Source organism: Cryptotermes secundus, unplaced genomic scaffold (assembly GCF_002891405.2).
Source record: "Cryptotermes secundus unplaced genomic scaffold, Csec_1.0 scaffold661, whole genome shotgun sequence".
In the NCBI taxonomy this organism is placed as follows: domain Eukaryota; kingdom Metazoa; phylum Arthropoda; class Insecta; order Blattodea; family Kalotermitidae; genus Cryptotermes; species Cryptotermes secundus.
In genome coordinates this window covers 484,938-503,090 of record NW_019745089.1, presented here as the reverse complement: position 1 = coordinate 503,090, position 18,153 = coordinate 484,938, and the positions used below count along the sequence as shown (strand labels likewise).

The 18,153-nt window shown below is 40.6% G+C and overlaps 1 protein-coding gene across 1 annotated transcript in view; it reads left to right on the top strand.

The window, feature by feature from the left end:
- Positions 1 to 16,807, top strand: part of LOC111874945 (epithelial discoidin domain-containing receptor 1) — a gene marked incomplete at its 5' end in the record, with an annotated part of 554,089 nt that extends 537,282 nt beyond the window's left edge. Inside the window, 3 exon segments of the mRNA XM_023870830.2 lie at positions 1,395 to 1,487; positions 10,231 to 10,372; positions 12,702 to 16,807. Of these exon segments, the coding sequence (XP_023726598.1) occupies positions 1,395 to 1,487; positions 10,231 to 10,372; positions 12,702 to 13,004 (538 nt within the window). The 3' untranslated portion in view covers positions 13,005 to 16,807.
- Between the last annotated feature and the right edge of the window lie 1,346 nt (positions 16,808 to 18,153).

The window sequence follows — 18,153 nt, the reverse complement described above, 5'->3', positions numbered from 1 at the left end:
AATTAATTCGTCAGGTAATTCAGAAATCAGTTCCGTAGTTAACCAGTTAAGATTCATTATCAAGCAACGACTAGCAAGCAGGCTCTCAAAACTTTATTTTGTGTGTTATACGAGTAGTTACAGTTATAATTATTTGTAGTTACAACTTGTGAGTGTCCAATAAATCTATTTAGCTAATCCAGAACACACTATTATTAGTCACGTTAACCCGTAATACGTGACAATACAAATATTTATAATATAAATTATTCTTATCTAAATTAAGGATGATGGTTCCAGGAATATTGTGTTCCTGTCTTAATTATCTCGACTCCGCCTAACAAGCAGCGCCAGACAATATAGCAAGTCAAACATTTACTTTTAATTTCGATGCTATTGTTAGACGATCCTGCTACAACGGGAGGCTTCGCTGTGCGGTCAGCTGCTGTATACCCTGTTGGCTCATGTTGTTATGTAATTAGGTCGCCTTTGTCTGCCGAGGAATGAGGGGCCCATGTGAATACATGGTTCAGCGGTTACCAAGAAAGCGTTACCAGCGAACATTTTGCCTTTTTAAATATTTTATATAAAGAGCACCACAAGGGGCTTCCCCCATTTATTTAGACGTGAGGGGGCAAAAAGCCACCGAGATGCATGCCTGCTACGTGGTGGCTGTGCTAGATTGATACCAGGTGGAGCAGAAACCTGCATTCAAGAAGAACTGAGATAGTACACAATTTACGAATGCATTTTCTTATTCACCTTTACCTCTTTAAGTGGGTTGAATTCATTGTATATATCTAGAACGTTCGTACAATCTTTTAACTTTTCTTCAAATTAATTGCTACGACCTGGGGGAATATTATCAAGATCTAACAAAATTAATGATAAAAATTTATATTTGTCTTTAACCCGTCCGTAATAAACTACTTTAAACTGATATTATTAATAACTACCCAATATTATTACGAAGTAGTTTTTGAGCAAATATAGTGTCGAAAGGTAGGATTATTTTTGAATCATGAATTGGAAAGTATTTGAAACGATGCGGTCGTGTTCTGATGCAGGTACTATCCCAATGTTTCCTGGATGTTAGGGAGGAAAACCACGAAAACGTCATGATAGCTGGTTTCTCAGCCGAGAATCGAACCTAGTATCAATCATATATGATTATGGATCATTACCGCTACGGCAGTGCGCCCTATATTTTGAAACACTCTGTGTCTTAGGAGCAAACATTTTCCTTAGCGCTTCTTTGTCAAACACGTTCGCTTATTAGTAATACAATACTTTGCATTCTAGTTCTTGTAGAAAACGACAGTATAGTAATTTTGAGTTGTGTTTTGTTCTGTGAAACACATGACTGACATATCTGATAATATGGAACTCTATCGAGTTTCTGTCCTCTGTTCCAGTTATGGTTGCCTCATTTTCCTGGCAACTCAGGTTGCCTCCGGGATGAAGTACCTGGAATCGCTGGAGCTGGTGCACAGGGACTTGGCAGCGAGGTGAGTTACCTGATTCGTTTGTTACTTAATTCCCAGAGTTCACAGTTACTTTCCTAAAGGCATGTTCTGTCTGATGCACAGCCTAGTCCTCTAGTTTCGTAACATGATGTCCCATTTGGAGTAAACGGAAATAAAACTAGTCATTCAACTACGTTTTCAGACGTTTCACACTGATATTTCTCTTGCCGCTACTGATTCTATACTATATTGGTGCGACGACGTTTCGTACGTGCTTACTACCTGTGTCATTAAGATTTCACCTTTAAGGGCCTGGCTGACGATATGATGGTCTGCTTGGTATTTATCCGGATTTTCTGTAGGAAATATGAATTTCTATGGATACTTCCTTTTGGGCTATGAAAAGTGTCATATTCTGGGAGTAACGTTGTGGTTTCATAAATCCACCGACATTTCGGACGAAAGTACTGCCTTAACCTTCGTGGGTAAATAGTGAACCAAGCAACTAACAAGGCTGAGGAATCCAAGGAAGAAACCACTAAGAAACAGACTATGTCGATTGTCGTCTATCGGACTATACGGCATTACGTACCAGAAAATAGTGTCAAGTGTCTGAGTGATTATAGAGGCGGTTCGGATTGGTAATTGGATTTATTGACGACTTACATATCGTAACTACAGGTAACCACAGCGCTATCATTAATTCACACATTCTGCAGTTCACTACAGCATGTACTATATCTTCTCATCCTGCTGTGTCTTCACCAGTCGTTGCCTGGTATCTGCTTCAGTGGCAGACGTTCCTATTACTCTGGGTTCCAAAATTAACCCCGTGCCTCGGCTACCAGCTTCTAACATCAACAGCTCACAACGACTGAACCCCAGCGGTTCTCTGACCCACCAACCAACTCTTGACTCCACTGTACTCAACTGCACTCCACTCACTAATTGAACTGCACTCGGTCGGTCGAGTCATGTAGCCTTGGAGCGGAGCACATAGAAAACACCGCATCCAACAGTACTTCCATTGTCGTGCGTGGGCTGCCTAGCAACAGCTGTCGTTTGTCGTTTCGCGGTCGTTGCTTAGAAACGGGTCTATATGCCACAACAGTACTCGTCATAGTCACCGCTGTGATAACCTCAAATCCAGTATCTTCATCCGGTTCACATCACGACGTTAACAACTGATTTATTGTATTTACGTTTCACTGTGTTCAGTACCCATGCTGCATTTCGTGTGGGGATATTTTTAAATTTATTTGCGGTTATACTGACCGGGAAACACTGCATAGAGTATCCGAAGTAGTAACCCTGTGCTAACCAGCTAGGCACCCTCTGCGAGAATGTCTATCGCCGTGTTTTAAGTGCAGGCTGTTATATTTGGCTCCTAAAGTAACATCTCGGAAGTATATTATACGGGGAAGTCTGTCCATAAAACATGCAAAGCGCTGGAACGAAGCATCTTGCGTTGTTAAATAAGTGTACTTCCTTTAGTGTCGTGTAGCATAAAGGATTATGTCAGGCATAAAACCAGTCCTTGAAACTTTTAGTACTGGTCTATGAAGTTTTCATGGCTTGTGAATAACTCCAGTGCTGGAACAACCATGAATTCAGTTAAATGATCTATTTAAGTCCATTCTCTCGCTCTTTTCCATGTCGAAATGTTCCTAAGTAACATTACACCGGCACTTAAAGTTTAGTTTTCGTTAGAAGAAACTAGAGTAAAATTTAATATCAATATTAAAAGAGTATTTTATTATGAATAGAAAAAATAAATAAAGATATATAATGTTCTGCTTTATTAGAATTGAAATATATGTAATGATTTATATATACTGTACTCTGTATGCTAAATTTTCGATTAGATTAGGTAATAGACCTTCAGTGTTTTATTATTAGTAGCGGACTCCGAATGATGGACAGTAGAAACGTCTAACAGACAATAAAGAATAAAACAATTATCGTCACGTATGTATAGAGAATCATGAATTAATGTAAGATAAAGAAAGCAGTCTTCTGGGATTTGGCACCGTGTATATGTGGTGTTAACCGACGTTTCGGAGGAACGTATCGCCCCCATCTTCAGGGTTGAAGAAGTATAAGTAAATCTGCAAGCGACAACNCAAGCAGACTGCTTGACCGTGTCTCACGGTGTTGTCGCTTGCAGATTTACTTATACTTCTTCAACCCTGAAGATGGGGGCGATACGTTCCTCCGAAACGTCGGTTAACACCACATATACACGGTGCCAAATCCCAGAAGACTGCTTTCTTCATAGTCGCCGCCGTGAAAGCCTCAAATCTTACATAATGTAAGATAGGTTAACTTACGTATGTTGCCCTCGTAAATGAAGGTAACTTCTCTTGGTTTCTCATAATAATTCTATTCAGTTCTCTACTATTTATGTGCCGAGCCAACAGCCACAAGGCCAATTACAAACACAGCACAGTCTAGATAAATTTAATTAATTATGGACAAATACAACATAAAGTCAAAGACAAATTAAAGGTATACACTGGAGAAAAACACATTAACGCAGAGAATGAAACAAACAACGTAATAATAATAATAATAATAATAATAATAACAATAATAATACAATGCTAAGATATGTTTAATAGGTCCGCTTAGTGGGGAGTGGGGCCGCGCCATAGCTCAAGCGGTTAGTAGCTGGCTTCCGAAAGCGACGGCCCGGGTTCGATCCTGGGTCTGGTCAAGTGGGATTTGTAGTAGACAAAGTGGCGTTGGGGCAGGTTTCCTCCGAGTACTTCGGTTTCCCCTGCCAATCTTCATTCCACAAACTGCTACACAATCACCCTCACCTATCTTCTGGGGCTGGTACAATAGGTCAGAAGTGGCCGCAGTACGAGTACAAGGGACTTAGTTCCACCGCACTAGCAATAAAAAAAATGGGGGTGGAGTCCAAGTGGGTCCACTCGGCACGGCGGCCACTGATTTGCCTATTGTAGCCTGCCTTGGGTGATTATGATGATGGAGAATTTGGTACTCGGAGAAAAACCACCCCAGCGCCACTTTGTCCACCACAAATCCCAATTGACCAGACCCAGGATCGAACCCGGGCCGTCGCTTTCGGAAGCCAGTTACTAACCGCTTGAGCTATGGCGCTGCCTGTTTAATAGGTTACTACTCATACATATTTCTGTTTATTTAGCGCAATGGTCATCCAAACTTCTCACATGACACTTTCTGTTTAGTTTTCACAAAACCGTCATGATCTCCAATTCTTTCTATTGAAATAAACGTCCAGCTTTGCAATCGTAATTATATTGTGACGTACAGACCCGTTGTTAGGCAAAGGCCCCGAAATAAACGAGATAACAGCCGTTGCTATGCAACGTCGCGGTAAACACGCCTCCACAACAATAGTTACTGTAGGAAACGGCGTTTTCTATGTAGTCCTTGCCGAGGATTTATCTTAAAGACAATTTGAGCGACCAAGTTAAAAAGAAATATCCGTTTGGAGGCGGGGTCGAATACCTTAGCCATGACCCTGCGAATCATTGGGGGCGACAAAAAAAGAAATCTCAAATCTGAAACAGTAGAATATGGTTACGATTCCAAAAGGACTCTGGTCCGGGAAAGACTGCGCTGGCAAGGGCCAGCATCATATACAAAAGACAGACTCGTCCTCTTCTCCTCAGAGAGGGCACACCACAAAAATAAAGACCGTAACTGTCAAACAATAATAAATACCTGGTCGGCTCGACACCAAGGCTTTCTGATTGGCTGACCGTCAGCCGCAAAGTGACTTTGACTTTGACTTTTTCACCCAATGAGAGTTATCGGCTGGAAGTCAACTTATGAAGAGAAAACTAGAAGGTTGGTTTGAAATGGCCGTCATCCTGGCAATTTGTCAGTGATCAACTGAGAGTTGAGTTCTGCAAGGGAAGCTGTGAAGATAGTGCCTGAGCGCGTGAAGCTGAAGAATTTCTGCTGTTAGCAGCTTTTGCTAGGGAACGTCTGATGAAGACACGTCAGGCTGGAAAAGGCTAAGCGAGCTCTGTGGTGATTTGTGAAGAGTGGAGGTAAGCGATAGCACTGTAATTGCGTATTTGTAGTTGCGAGTAGTGTGCATAAGTGGTCAGTAAATACATTCACCAGTACAAACCCCGTCTATAGTCACTCTCCATAATTCATGAATACTAAACTGGCCCTCCGCTGAAGGTATGCCCCCTGTGGATGTCATTACGTATAGCGTGGATGCGCCTTAACAAGGGAACAAAATCCTAGATTACAGTAACTAGGCTGTAGATCTCTATTTATTTATTCTCTCCTCGTTTCCCTCAGGGAATTAACAGAGATTACTTAGAACAAATAGAGCGACGCAATATCGCGTTACATAGGCAAGACAACAAGATGTGAATTAGCTTCCTTTTTACGTTCTGTGAGCGGTGTAATATATCTTGGCTTTACACAAGGAAACACGATCCACACGAACATATCTCTATAGCTACCTATGCTTACCCTTCAAATATATTGATCTCTAATTTAATCATTGCGTGTTCCTCTTTCTACACGTCGCCGCATGTGGTTTCTTATGTTAGTAATTTCCAACTGTCTTTATTTTCGCTGCTTTGAACAACCTCTGGTTCTTGGAATGTAATAAGAACAGAGTTTAGACGGTGAATAACAGGGGTGGCCAAACTGAGTTCGGGTGTGGATTACACAGCTTACGTATTTAGGAGCAGCGTTCAATTCAATAAATTATTTGATATTTAGGCCGTTTGTGTAAATTTGATTGATTAGTATTTATTTATTTCCATAAGCCGCACTAATGGTTAAAAAAGGCCGCGCCATAGCTCAAGCGGTTAGTCACTGGCTTCCCACCGCGGGTCTGGTCAAGTGGGATTTGTGGTAGACAAAGTGGCGCTGCGGCAGGTTTTCTCCCGAGTACTTCGGTTTCCCCTGCCAATCTTCATTCCACCAATTGCTCCACAGTCACCCTCACCTATCATCTGCGGCTGGTACAATAGGCCAGAAGTGGCTGCAGTACAAGGGACTTAGTCCCACCCCACTAGCAATAAAAAAATAATAATGGTTAAAAAGGAGCAGCATGCAGCTTGCGAACCACAGTTTGTCTAAGTCTGGTATATGCTCTTGCCCTTACTAAAATAATAAATAATGACTATAACAATTCAGGCGGCAAAGTTGTTTCTAATATCTTATAGGTATATCTTCATCTCTTAACGTCGAGCATTAAGGATGCTGTACGCATGCGTCAGGGAAGAGGCATCATCAGATATTATCGTTGTTGGATTTGAGGTTCTCAGGACAGCTGCTATGAAGAGTACACTCTGCTGAGTAGTAACGTCATGTAGTTTGGTGAGAGCTCAAGATTTAGGACGATCATGATCGTCTCCGTATTCAATTTCGAAAAGCAAGTCAAACAAGAAACCAGAATGAAGAAATCGGCAAGCAAACGGACTACACAATATTATAACCTTTCATAACTACCGCTGAGAGAATATCACATCCTAAATATTGTAGCGTGTAGTTCAGTTTCTATGCAACGATCGCAGAAAGGATATGCGTTGCTTGGTAACGTCCTGTAAACACGTCAACGATATCCGGGCTATCGCTAGGCAACCGCCCATAACAACAATAAAAACTGTTGAAAGCGGTGTTTTCTGTCGGGACTGCCCCGAGACTATATGGCGACGACCCCGACTCGCCTGAGAGAGTTGTGATGCGGGATATTCGCCGGACAGCAACGGAATGAGCGCGGAAGCTGAAGAATCTCCACTATTAGAAGCCGTCCCCAGGAAACGACTAGTGAAGACAATGCAAGGTGGAGAATACTTAGTGTTTGCAGTAGTGATTTGTAAAGTGCAGAGATTGGCGATGGCGCTGTAATTACTTGTAGTTACGAGTGTTGTGTGTATGTGGCCAATAAATCCAGTCAATCCAAACCCCGTCTGTATTTACACACATATACGTGACAATATCTGTATTACTTATAACGGGTGAAAGCCAGTGAGTTTATATTTTCCCAGAGGCCCAGTTGTACAAACAATGTTTACTGTTATTTCCTTGCTTAAAAATTTATTTTATTGGGTATTTATTCATAATAAATTTAATTACGCTTCCAGTAACTCAAATTATATAGCGTCGAACAGTAGGATGAGTTAAGAATGACAGGATATGGAAGGACGTGCTCGTGGCCCATTTCAAGATACCATCCAAACATACTCCTGGTGGGGCAGAAGCAAACTACGATAAACCCCAATCAGGATACTCAGTGTCGCGGCCGAGATTCGAACTAAACTCTTCTGAGCTCAAATCAAGCGCGTTACTACCTGAGTTAACTTTCTTGGAGTTTGGCAGTCGTTTAATGCATCATGCGATCACTATTCTGCCCAATAGCACTGATCTATTAGTTTGATTCATTCTGTTCAAAATCGTGTCCAGTTGCCAGATATTGTGAATAAGGTAATGATCCTCCGGGTTTCATGAGAGGCAGGCAATTTCTTGACTAGAATGAGTAAGCATCGTACAAGTTTCCGAGGAATGATTACTGCACTGGGACTGGGAAATATTTTTGTCGAAATGTGTGGCATAATGAGGAGCTTCATAACTTGTTCCCTAGTCAAAACATAATGATCAAGAAAGGAGGATAAGATGGGCAGAGCATATACGACCAATGGGGAATAAGAGGGCAGCCAGAAGGAAGGAGACCACTGAGGAGACGTAGAAGTAGGTGGGATGATATTAAAATTTATCTTATAGAAATTGAACTGAACTGATCTAGTTCAGGATTTGGATCAGTAGATGGCTCTGGTGAACATGGTGTTGAACCTTCGAGTTCCATAAATTTTTGGAAAATTCTTGAACATATGAGCGACAGGCGAATACCCGTGAAGGACTCCGCTCCATGGAGTTTAGTTAGTTAATGTGTACACGTTTAACTTTGTAGGGCGAAAGTTATGTGAATCAGAACAGGGGAAACGACCGTGTAATTGTCATTGTCATATTAAGATGATTCTAGAATTGTATTTGTTCGGATATTTTAGAGTACGGAGTTGCGGAGACTGGGAACCACTGGTTATTTTAACCACGGATATGGCCGCATTATAGTCGTGTTAATGTTGTTTAACCGGCAGAGTAGACCCCATTTGGATCAAATGAAGTAGAAAATTGCTTCGCAGAGGTATCACTACAGGCAAGAGTACGTCATTAATGCGAACTGCTGCATACTCACGTACACCTCATCTGAATTGCAATGGGCACTTAATTGAGTTCTGTCTGTGTGTTTAAATAATACTAGGTATTTATATTTTTAGTTTTCCAAGGGCTGGTATATAATTTCACTGTTCTGTCCATTCCATAATACTTGACTAGGTCACCATAATGATTCATTAAAAGTGTTAACGGTCACCCCAACAGAAATATTCAGACAGCCACATGCTACAAACCAACGAAACCGTAAGGCAAATACTTTCATAGCAATTGTTCAAAGACACCCAAATAAAAAAAATCAGTTAACCCACATAATCTCGACTCCGAGGCAACTACATGATACTGGCCGGTTAGGCCGAAACATGTAGTGTCAGTAAAGAGAAAACGACGAGAGAATATTAACCGACGTTGCACATAGATGGCAAAGAGGCTGAACGCGAAGTCGCATGTTATGTACTTTACTTCAGTCCTCTGTAACTTATGTAATTATCTCACCGAAGTCTATTAGGGCCGAAGAGTTCTGCCCTGCTTGCTACCTACTTCACGTGTTCCTCCGAAAGGTCGCTTGACATTCAATGAACTACACGGCGTTATATCCCAGAGGATAGAACTCTTCGAAAATGAGCTTGGCAAAATGGAAGAGATAAGAAATAAATCAGCAATTTAAGTAAAAAACCCGCAAGATGATATATCTCTCGGTAGCACATTATTAAAATTGAAGAAGAAGAAGAAGAAGAAGAATGTAAAGATTTTGACAGGATTCCACTCCCTCATATCGTTCTTCTTTGAGATCCACTGCAATAGTATATTTCCATCTACGTCTTGGATTCATATGTTTCCGGATAGGAACGAATTTTCGGATTAACTGAGCGACTGTTGGCTTCACAAGAATTCTTCTCCTGGCGCTATTATTGGCATTTGCCTGTGTAACCCAAGGCCGAGTTCCGAGTGATGTTGCGAGAGCTGTTTTGTGTTTGCTGAAGGCTAAACGTGAGCGAATTTTGACACGTTGTCAGAAGTCTTCAGTTTGAAATCTCGATTCATGGTAAAGGTAAATTTTTTCCTGTGCTTAACTAATTAAGTACTGCGCCATTAAGAAGTACGGTGGAATGGATTCTTGACTTCGGCATTAGTTGGAGATGAGTGGTCAGCTTCACGCCACAGCCGCTTTACCCCCGTTACCCATTGTATGGGAGGCTGGGTAGGCGTCAGAACTGATCTCGACGAAGTGGAAAGGAGTAAAATCTTGGCCCTACCGGGTCTCAAACTCCGACCCCTCGGCCGTGGCCATACCGACTGCGCAATCCAGCTTTCATTTCCAAATTTCGATTCATAGTTCAGTAGTATTTACAGAAAGACTGTATTAAAAAGAGTCCTGTCTTCTAGGATATAATTAGATAGACACTGTCCTTGGATGGACAAAAACGAGATACTGAAGACGGGAGCAAGCAGATGGCGGAGTGAGGAAGACGGACAACAGAGAAAAGCAGTCCTAGCTTTGTGTCCCTCGCACCCTCCACTCTCGCGCATGTAGTTAACAGTTCTTTGCAACTAAATTCGTCTGTATATAATGGCATTCTGTTTACAGAAACTGCGTGGTTGGCAAGAACTACTCTGTGAAGATCTCTGACCACGCCATGTACTGCGGCCGCTACGAAGCCGATTATTATGTGAGTGATACAAAGGCACGCCTGCCCATCAGATGGATGGCTTGGGAGAGTCTTCTGCTAGTGAGTATTCTCCATCAGTCAAACCACTGCGGTGTTCTCTCTTGTAGTAAAACACTTAGTCCCTCTTTCGTAAGAAGCTTGTGTCTAAACCGCTAGACTGTTCTTGTGACGACGGCTTACGCTCGTGTTCTGTGCAAATCACTTCCTACTATAGGCAGTGCTTTGTCAACTTCATGGCTAGAAATCACCACTGGACATGATACGAATTACTTTGTATGTACAGTTCTTAACAGGATAATCGTGACGTGACATATGCATATATTTTTTTTAAGTTTCAACACATTGCATTGACACCAGATACGTTTTATACTGTAGATGGGAGAAGATTTTTGTATGGTACGCAGAATGAAGTTAGTTGCTTCTGATACAGAACGTTCAGTTAAGAACCACACGACACTGGCCATACAAAAAAATATTAATAATCATTATGTTGTAATTCATTAGTAACTTCAAGAATACTTTGTATTCTGCCGGAATAACAGATTCTAATGCATTTGGTTTAATAAACATATCTTGAATTAAGAGAATATTAAGGAAAATTTAACTCTGTAACTAAGCAATCCGGCGTGTACTGTCTTCGCTCGCTTGGAAACCGGGATCGTGGGTTCAAATCCTACTCAGGGCATGGATGTTTAGTTTGTGTGTGTGCGTTTTTCTGTGTTTGTGTACAGGTAGAGGCCTTGCGACGAGCTGATCACCCGCCCAAGGAGTCCTACCGCATGTGTAAGATCTAGAAAAACCGAAGTGAACGGAGAAGTTCATGGAGGTAGGACTAGGCCCACTGGGGCTGTAGTCCCAAGGAAACAAGAAAACTAAGCAATCCGAGTATTAAGTGTCTGGGTGAAGTAGAAACGTTCTTAATCTCGCCACGGCATTAAGATAGTCGCTTAGGAAAGCTCTAGAAAACTCTGTAAATGGGAATTTTTAACATGTTTTCAGTATGAAATCATTTGTTACATAAAATTAACTACAGTAATGCCTATTTTTACGAATGATTTTCAACGAATGGGAAACTGGTGTGCCTACTAATTTTAATTGCATCTCCAGAGTTTGTCTGTGTCTTTACTTAAGATATTTAAATCATTAATCCCTTCACACCCTAAGACAATAAAGGGTAATTCAAAATGAAGTAAACAGTTTCGTGTACTAATAATACTATACTAATTCATTTCGCCGAGATGACACATAGAGAGATAGATAGCTGATAGGAACAAGGTTTTCTTTTTTCTAATACCAGCCAGAAACATGATTCTCTTCCTATCCGCTAGAGGCGCGCTTGTTACGAAAATGGCGAAGCTCTATGTTATTCGGTACGCGAAGATGAATTCTGTTACAATTACACGAGTGGGATTTCCGGAAACGTTACCAGAAGGAGCCACCACAAAGCGATTTACGCAGTTTAAAACCAAAGACAAGGGAAAGGATCTCCAGTCGTTACCGCTGCTGACAGGTGTCTGGAAAGAACTGGACTGTTGGACTGACGTCTGCCTTGTGACTCACATTGGGTATCCGCGAAGTTTGCAGGAAACTTGGGAGTGTTTATGTACATAAATATTATGAAGACAGTTGACTTGATCGCCTCTGTGGTCTAGTGGTCAGCGTTCCTGGCTACATATTCGGAGATCCGGGTTCGATTCCCGGCGCTACCAGATTTTTTTTTTATAAGTAGTGGGTCTGGAACGGGGTCCACTCAGCCTCGTCATGATAAATGAGGGAAAACCGAAATTAACGGCCGTGGGGATTCGTTGCGCTGACCACGCGACACCCTCTATCCGCAAAATTTGGTACTAAACTTCGCCGAGAAGCGGCGGTCGCGCGGTCGGTATAGTTCGCTTGCGGACTAAAATCGCGGAGTTTGTTTTGTTTTTGTTTGTAGACAGTTTACTTGCTGTCATATTTTGAACCTGTTTATTTCATTTGTAATTATTCTGTATATTATAAATTTGTAGAAGCACGCGGTAGCGTATTTGGTTGAGGCACTATGCTATAAGTCGGAAGGTCGAGGATTTAATTCCCGATGAGGTCATTGGATTATATTTCAAGTGACCTAATCCTTCCAGCCACACTATGGCCCTGGGGTCGACTCAGCCTCTAACAGAAATGAGTACCAAGAATTACTCATGGGCAGTAAAGCGCGGCCGGCGCGTTAGGCTGACAACCTCACTGCCATCTATGAACCGATTGTCTAGAAAGCCTCAACGTCTTACAACCCTATGGGCCTTCACGGCCTGTTACAGGGATAGCTTTACCTTTTTTATTATAACTGTGCATATCACACCTGATAACCTGATGCCCTCTTACTAACAAGATTGTTTTTGTCATGGTACAGGGCAAACAGAGTACCAAGAGTGACGTGTGGTCGTTTGCTGTGACACTTTGGGAGATTCTGATGTTATGCGGCCAGCAACCGTTCGCCGAACTGACTAACGAACAAGTTATAGAGAACTGTAACCACTGGTACCAAAACGATGGCCTGCAGCGGTACCTCTCGCGTCCCCCTGCATGTCCTCGTGAGATCTATGACCTTATGGGAGAGTGCTGGAAGAGACACGAAACGGATCGTCCACGGTTCGGAGAGATCCATCTCTTCCTCCAGAGGAAGAACCTTGGTTATGTTCCTGCCAATGGCTAGGTAACTGAAGAACAGAAGTAAGTGACGGGTGTATGGAAGTATATCACTTTGTTCATAAATATCAAAATATCTTTGGGTCTTATCGAAACGAAAGGCACTTCGAAGATTCTGTGGTAGGAGTCCTCATAACAGTGTCGTAAGAAATATCAAAGGCCCTCGGTAATTTCTATGCCTTTCAAAACAAAGGCAGAATTGCGAAACCATTGTCTTGTGGGACCATTGGAAGATGACAATGTTAACGGCCTTCAAAACAGTTCTTCAAATGGGAGTAGGAAATGTCGGTTTTTTTTTGTGAATGCATTTCTTTCTGTCCTTGTTTTATGGAGCAAATAGAAGAAAATGCAGACAAAGTATAAATTATTTATCCAATTAATTTTAAAATGCACATGAAAAAATTCAAGGACTAGCTCATCGTTTGTAGAAGTGGTCCACGTGTCACATCGAATACTTTAAAATGAAAGGGTATAAATTACGTTTTAAATCTTAAAAATTGCGAAGAAGATATAATAAGATGCAATCTATATGCCTGGTGTTACCACATGTATGTGCTCTGATGTGAGAAAGTGGAAACCGACATCATATTGAGATTCGTGTGATATCACGGTCAGTTTAGTTCAGGGCGACAGAAGTGGTAAGAAAAACAAAGATTGTTATTTGGTTTCTAGCTGACTTTTTGCACAAACTGAGCATTGAGTGGAATTAATAATGCGTTATTTCAGCTGTCTTCATTACAATATTGAGAAATCAGCCAGAAACCTAATGAGTATTTTTCACTTTTCAATCTCCGGTGGTTAATAATTAAGTTTCTGGCGTATTTCATAGAATGGAACCCAGGACACCCGTTGAAACGAGGTAAGACAGAGACATTTGCAGCCTCTCTCATTTTTTAAAAAGGTCAAAATTAAAGAAAAGGAAGAAATATACCAGTTATTAATAATATCGCATTGTAAGTATTTAAAAATATTCTTGTATTCTAAATAAGTTGTCTCTCTCAGCAAAAACAGCCTTAAATTTAAGTTCAGAAAGTAAATTCTCTAACCTCCTCTTTCCTTGCCAAACCGGCTGCGTTCCTAAGAAAGAACCTTGGGGGTGTCCATACATGAAGCAGTGCTCTGGACTGAGATGTCACAGTTAACCTCCACATCAAGCAAAGAAGATCACTGCAAAATATTCTGATGGAAGGAACAGTTAAACTGGAGAATGCTGAGTCGTTTATTTTAGATGTAGACTTCACTTGAACCTGTGCCAATAGTTTTCTTCTCCATCTCCTCATACGTCAAAATAATCACATGTTTAATTTAATAATCTATCGTGTTCTTCATAGGATAGTGATGTTGATGAATAAGATATAACTATTTTTCACGTCTCGTGTGATCATTCACTTTAGTGTCTTTCTCGCCGTGTGGGTGGGATGCAACATTTATTGCCAAACCAGTCAGAAGTGTACACGGCGAAGTTGAACAAAGAAGTAATATACAATATGCGTTCTCTATCACGAATCTTATGTGTGATTGATTGTGTGTGCACTGAATTCAAAACTGAATGAATGAATGAATGAATGAATGAAAGTCACATTTGTATCATCATGAAGTAGTGAATAGAGAATAATATTCAAGTCTCCCAATACTTCTGCACACACTTAAATGTAAATATATTACAGAAACGAGAAATTTTAATCAATTCTTTTGCACTGAGTTTACTTTGCTTATATATCCCTCTTTTTCTTAGATAGTAAATTATGTGAAATTTAGAAATACATATAGCGAGGATATAATCGCCAGGACAACACTGTACTGAGAAAAATAACTTAGTTATTATAAATGAAATACAGTTATAAATTCCAGAAAATTAAAAATGGAAATAGCTCAATTTTAGGTGTACGACATTTTGATGGTTTCGTGTGAAATTATAGATTAACATTATTATAAATAAGAAATAAACTGATTTGTCAGAGATGGCTGATATAAGTTTCTAACGTGTTAAATTTGGCCTATTCTGTGCGTGAGTTTGGGTTGTAATGTGGTACTTTCAAAGTGTAGTGTGTGTATTTGTGTGTGTGTGTGTGTGTATGGATACATGAAGTTACAAGTTAAACTTCTGTAATAAATTTCTATCTTAGGAACATAAAAACGTACTTTGTGGTGAACGTTTCATGCTAAAGACAGGTTCATCTCCACGAATCATTTCACAGTGATGGTTGTGACAGTATAGCAAGCGTAAACGGGTGACAGAAGTTTCGCGACAGGTCAACTGTTGTTCACTTGAATGCTTTTTATTTTCTTAAACTACTTTCAAAAGCGAACATTCCAATGAATCATAGCATTGAAGAGTAAGTTCGCCATCAGTTGTAATAAAAGGGTAAGAGTCCTTATACTAAAGTTACTTCCTATGAACTTTTGTTACTAACATTTATCATATATGTGTTTTGATGGAAACTAAATAAAACAACTTTAAAAGAAAATGGTGTCTCGTGTAAAACTTAAATATTTTTCTGAAATCAGAGATTATTACTTAACAGTGATAAGTTATTTATGAGAACAGTTTAAATATTCTGTTGACAATCTTCCTCAATTGCGCACGCCTAGATATGTCTCTATATAAAGAAGTGAAAAAATCTGAATGCAGAAAGACATTACAACAATTACGAGAGTTCTGCGAATAATTATCGTAACCTTTATTATTATTCTTATATTTATTATTATCTTAAGATGTTGCCATTGGAATCCTATTTCAGTGATCAATTAATGTGAAACCTGTCAAGAGATCCTCCTTCGAGGTCTAACGACATTCCATATTCAGTGGCGACTCGTAGTAATCCGTTTGCCCATATTAATTTTAATTTCGTGTATTTATGTCTGGTTTTGTGGTACTCAGTGGCAAGTTGTACAGATATATTCAGTGGCTTTTGTAGTGTCTAAGGAAACGTTAATCTCTGCCCTGCAGGTTCCTGTGATTTTGAAAATAACATTCACTCGTACCACTGTACTTTGAGCAGTAAATAATATATATAAGTAATTTATCCTCATAATAACGCAATCTTCCGATCTGTCTCTAGTTAAACTTTGAAACGCCAAAATTAATCATTATATTTCTATCGTTTTTGTTACAACACTCTTTATTTGTCAACAGTGACTTAGAGCAGATGTTAACAAGATGGTATCCCAGATAATTTTAAATGGCGGAAAATACTGGAAACCAGTAAGAGTATAATGAACCGGGATACCTCAATCGGACTATGGGCAGGAGTGCCGGGGTTCAATTCCAGGCAGAGGCAAGACATTTTTCTCTACTCCACAGCATCTAAACCGGCTCTGGGACTGATCCGGCCTCTTACACATTGGGTACTGCAAGCTCTTTCCCCGGGGTGAGAATAGCAGGAGCTTCAAGCTCACCACTAAACTCCATCTAGTGCCGACGACAAAAATGATGGAACCCTACCTCCATTCCCCTAGTAAGTCTTCATGATGTATATTTAATTAAGCACAGGGATAACTTTACTTTAGTCACGATGTAAAATTATGTGAAACATTAGCAATGTTTTCTCGTAAATTTGTATTTTATTTATTTGTCGCTGTACTGTGTCAGAATAGAGACGCAACTAGGAAGGTAAAGCGGGGTAAGGAGTGAGCCTTGAAATATGCTCACAGAGCGATGGAGTGGGGGGGACTGCGCCTACAAACATCTCTATTTTGACAGACTGTAGAATGTTAAGACTTCTATAGGTCTTCAACAACCGTGTTCATAACAAATTTCATGGAGCTGAGCCCTTCTTGAGAAGCCCATATGTGTGCGCACCCACTCAAGAACTTCCCAACAGTTTATGGAACCCAAAGGTTCATTGCCGTGTTCACAAGAGCCATCCACTGGACCCTAACCTAAGCCGGATCGATCCAGTCCATACCAACCCACCTTATCTCTCAAAAGATACAGTTTACTGTGTTCATAATTACATAAATTATCCTAATTATTTTCTTGGTGTTTGGTACATATTCTTTGCGTGAATTTAAATTTACACATGATTATACCTTACTGATAGGAAGGCAGTAGTGTAGTTGGTTGAGGCACTATGCTACAAGTCGGGCCGCGCCATAGCACAAGTCATTAGTCACTGGCTTCCCACCGCGGCGGCCCGGGTTCGATTCCGGGTCTGGTCAAGTGGCATTTGTGGTGGACAAAGTGGCGCTGGGGCAGGTTTTCTCCGAGTACTTAGGTTTCCCCTGCCATTTTCATTCCCCCAATTGCTCCACAATCACCCTCACCTATCATCTGGGGCTGGTACAAGGGACTTAGTCCCACCCCACTAGCAATAAAGAAAATGCTACAAGTCAGAAGGACGCGGTTTCGATTCCCGATGAGGACACTGTATATTTCAATTTATCTACTCCTTTCAGCCGTAATATAGCCGTGATGTCGGCTCAGCCTCTACAAGAAATGAGTACCAGGAATTTTCCGGCGGGGTAAGGTTGGCCGGCGCATAAGGCTGACCTCACCACCATCTGTGAGCCAATTGTCTAGAATATGTGGGAACCTCAACGTTTCACAACGGCCTATTACAGGGATAGCTTTACCTTTTCTAACACCTTACTTATCTTTTAATGGAATAAATTTGACCAAAATATGAAAAATTCGTGTTACTAAGCATCCATCCTCAGGCAGTGTTCTGTTAATAATTTAACTTATAAATCAAGAGTTAATTACATAATCACTGATGACTAGTTCTTACGACATTATTGAGACGTTAATTTCTAGATGCTGACTCAGTTGTATTTGACAGAATTCTTCTTTGCAGTAAGTAATACTAAACATGCACGAATTCGAAATTAAACATCACAATTCATTCAACGTTTGTTATTTTATGAGTCGCCACTGAACTGCTGTTCCTTGTTATGATTAATATCAAATTTGGGCTTCCTTGAACGCACTGGATGAAAAATGAAAATAAGGAAACCAGTATTATTGTGAAAATCGAAACTGATGTCCGTAGTACTTAATGATAATCTTAAATCAAGTAGCCTTCTATCTTTCAGGTTATAATACGATGTAGCCCGTTGAAAATCAGCCAGCGTTTTGGAGGAACATATCGCTTCCATCTTCAGGGTTGAAGAGTAAATTCCTCTGAAACGTCCTCTGACTTTCAACGGACTGCATA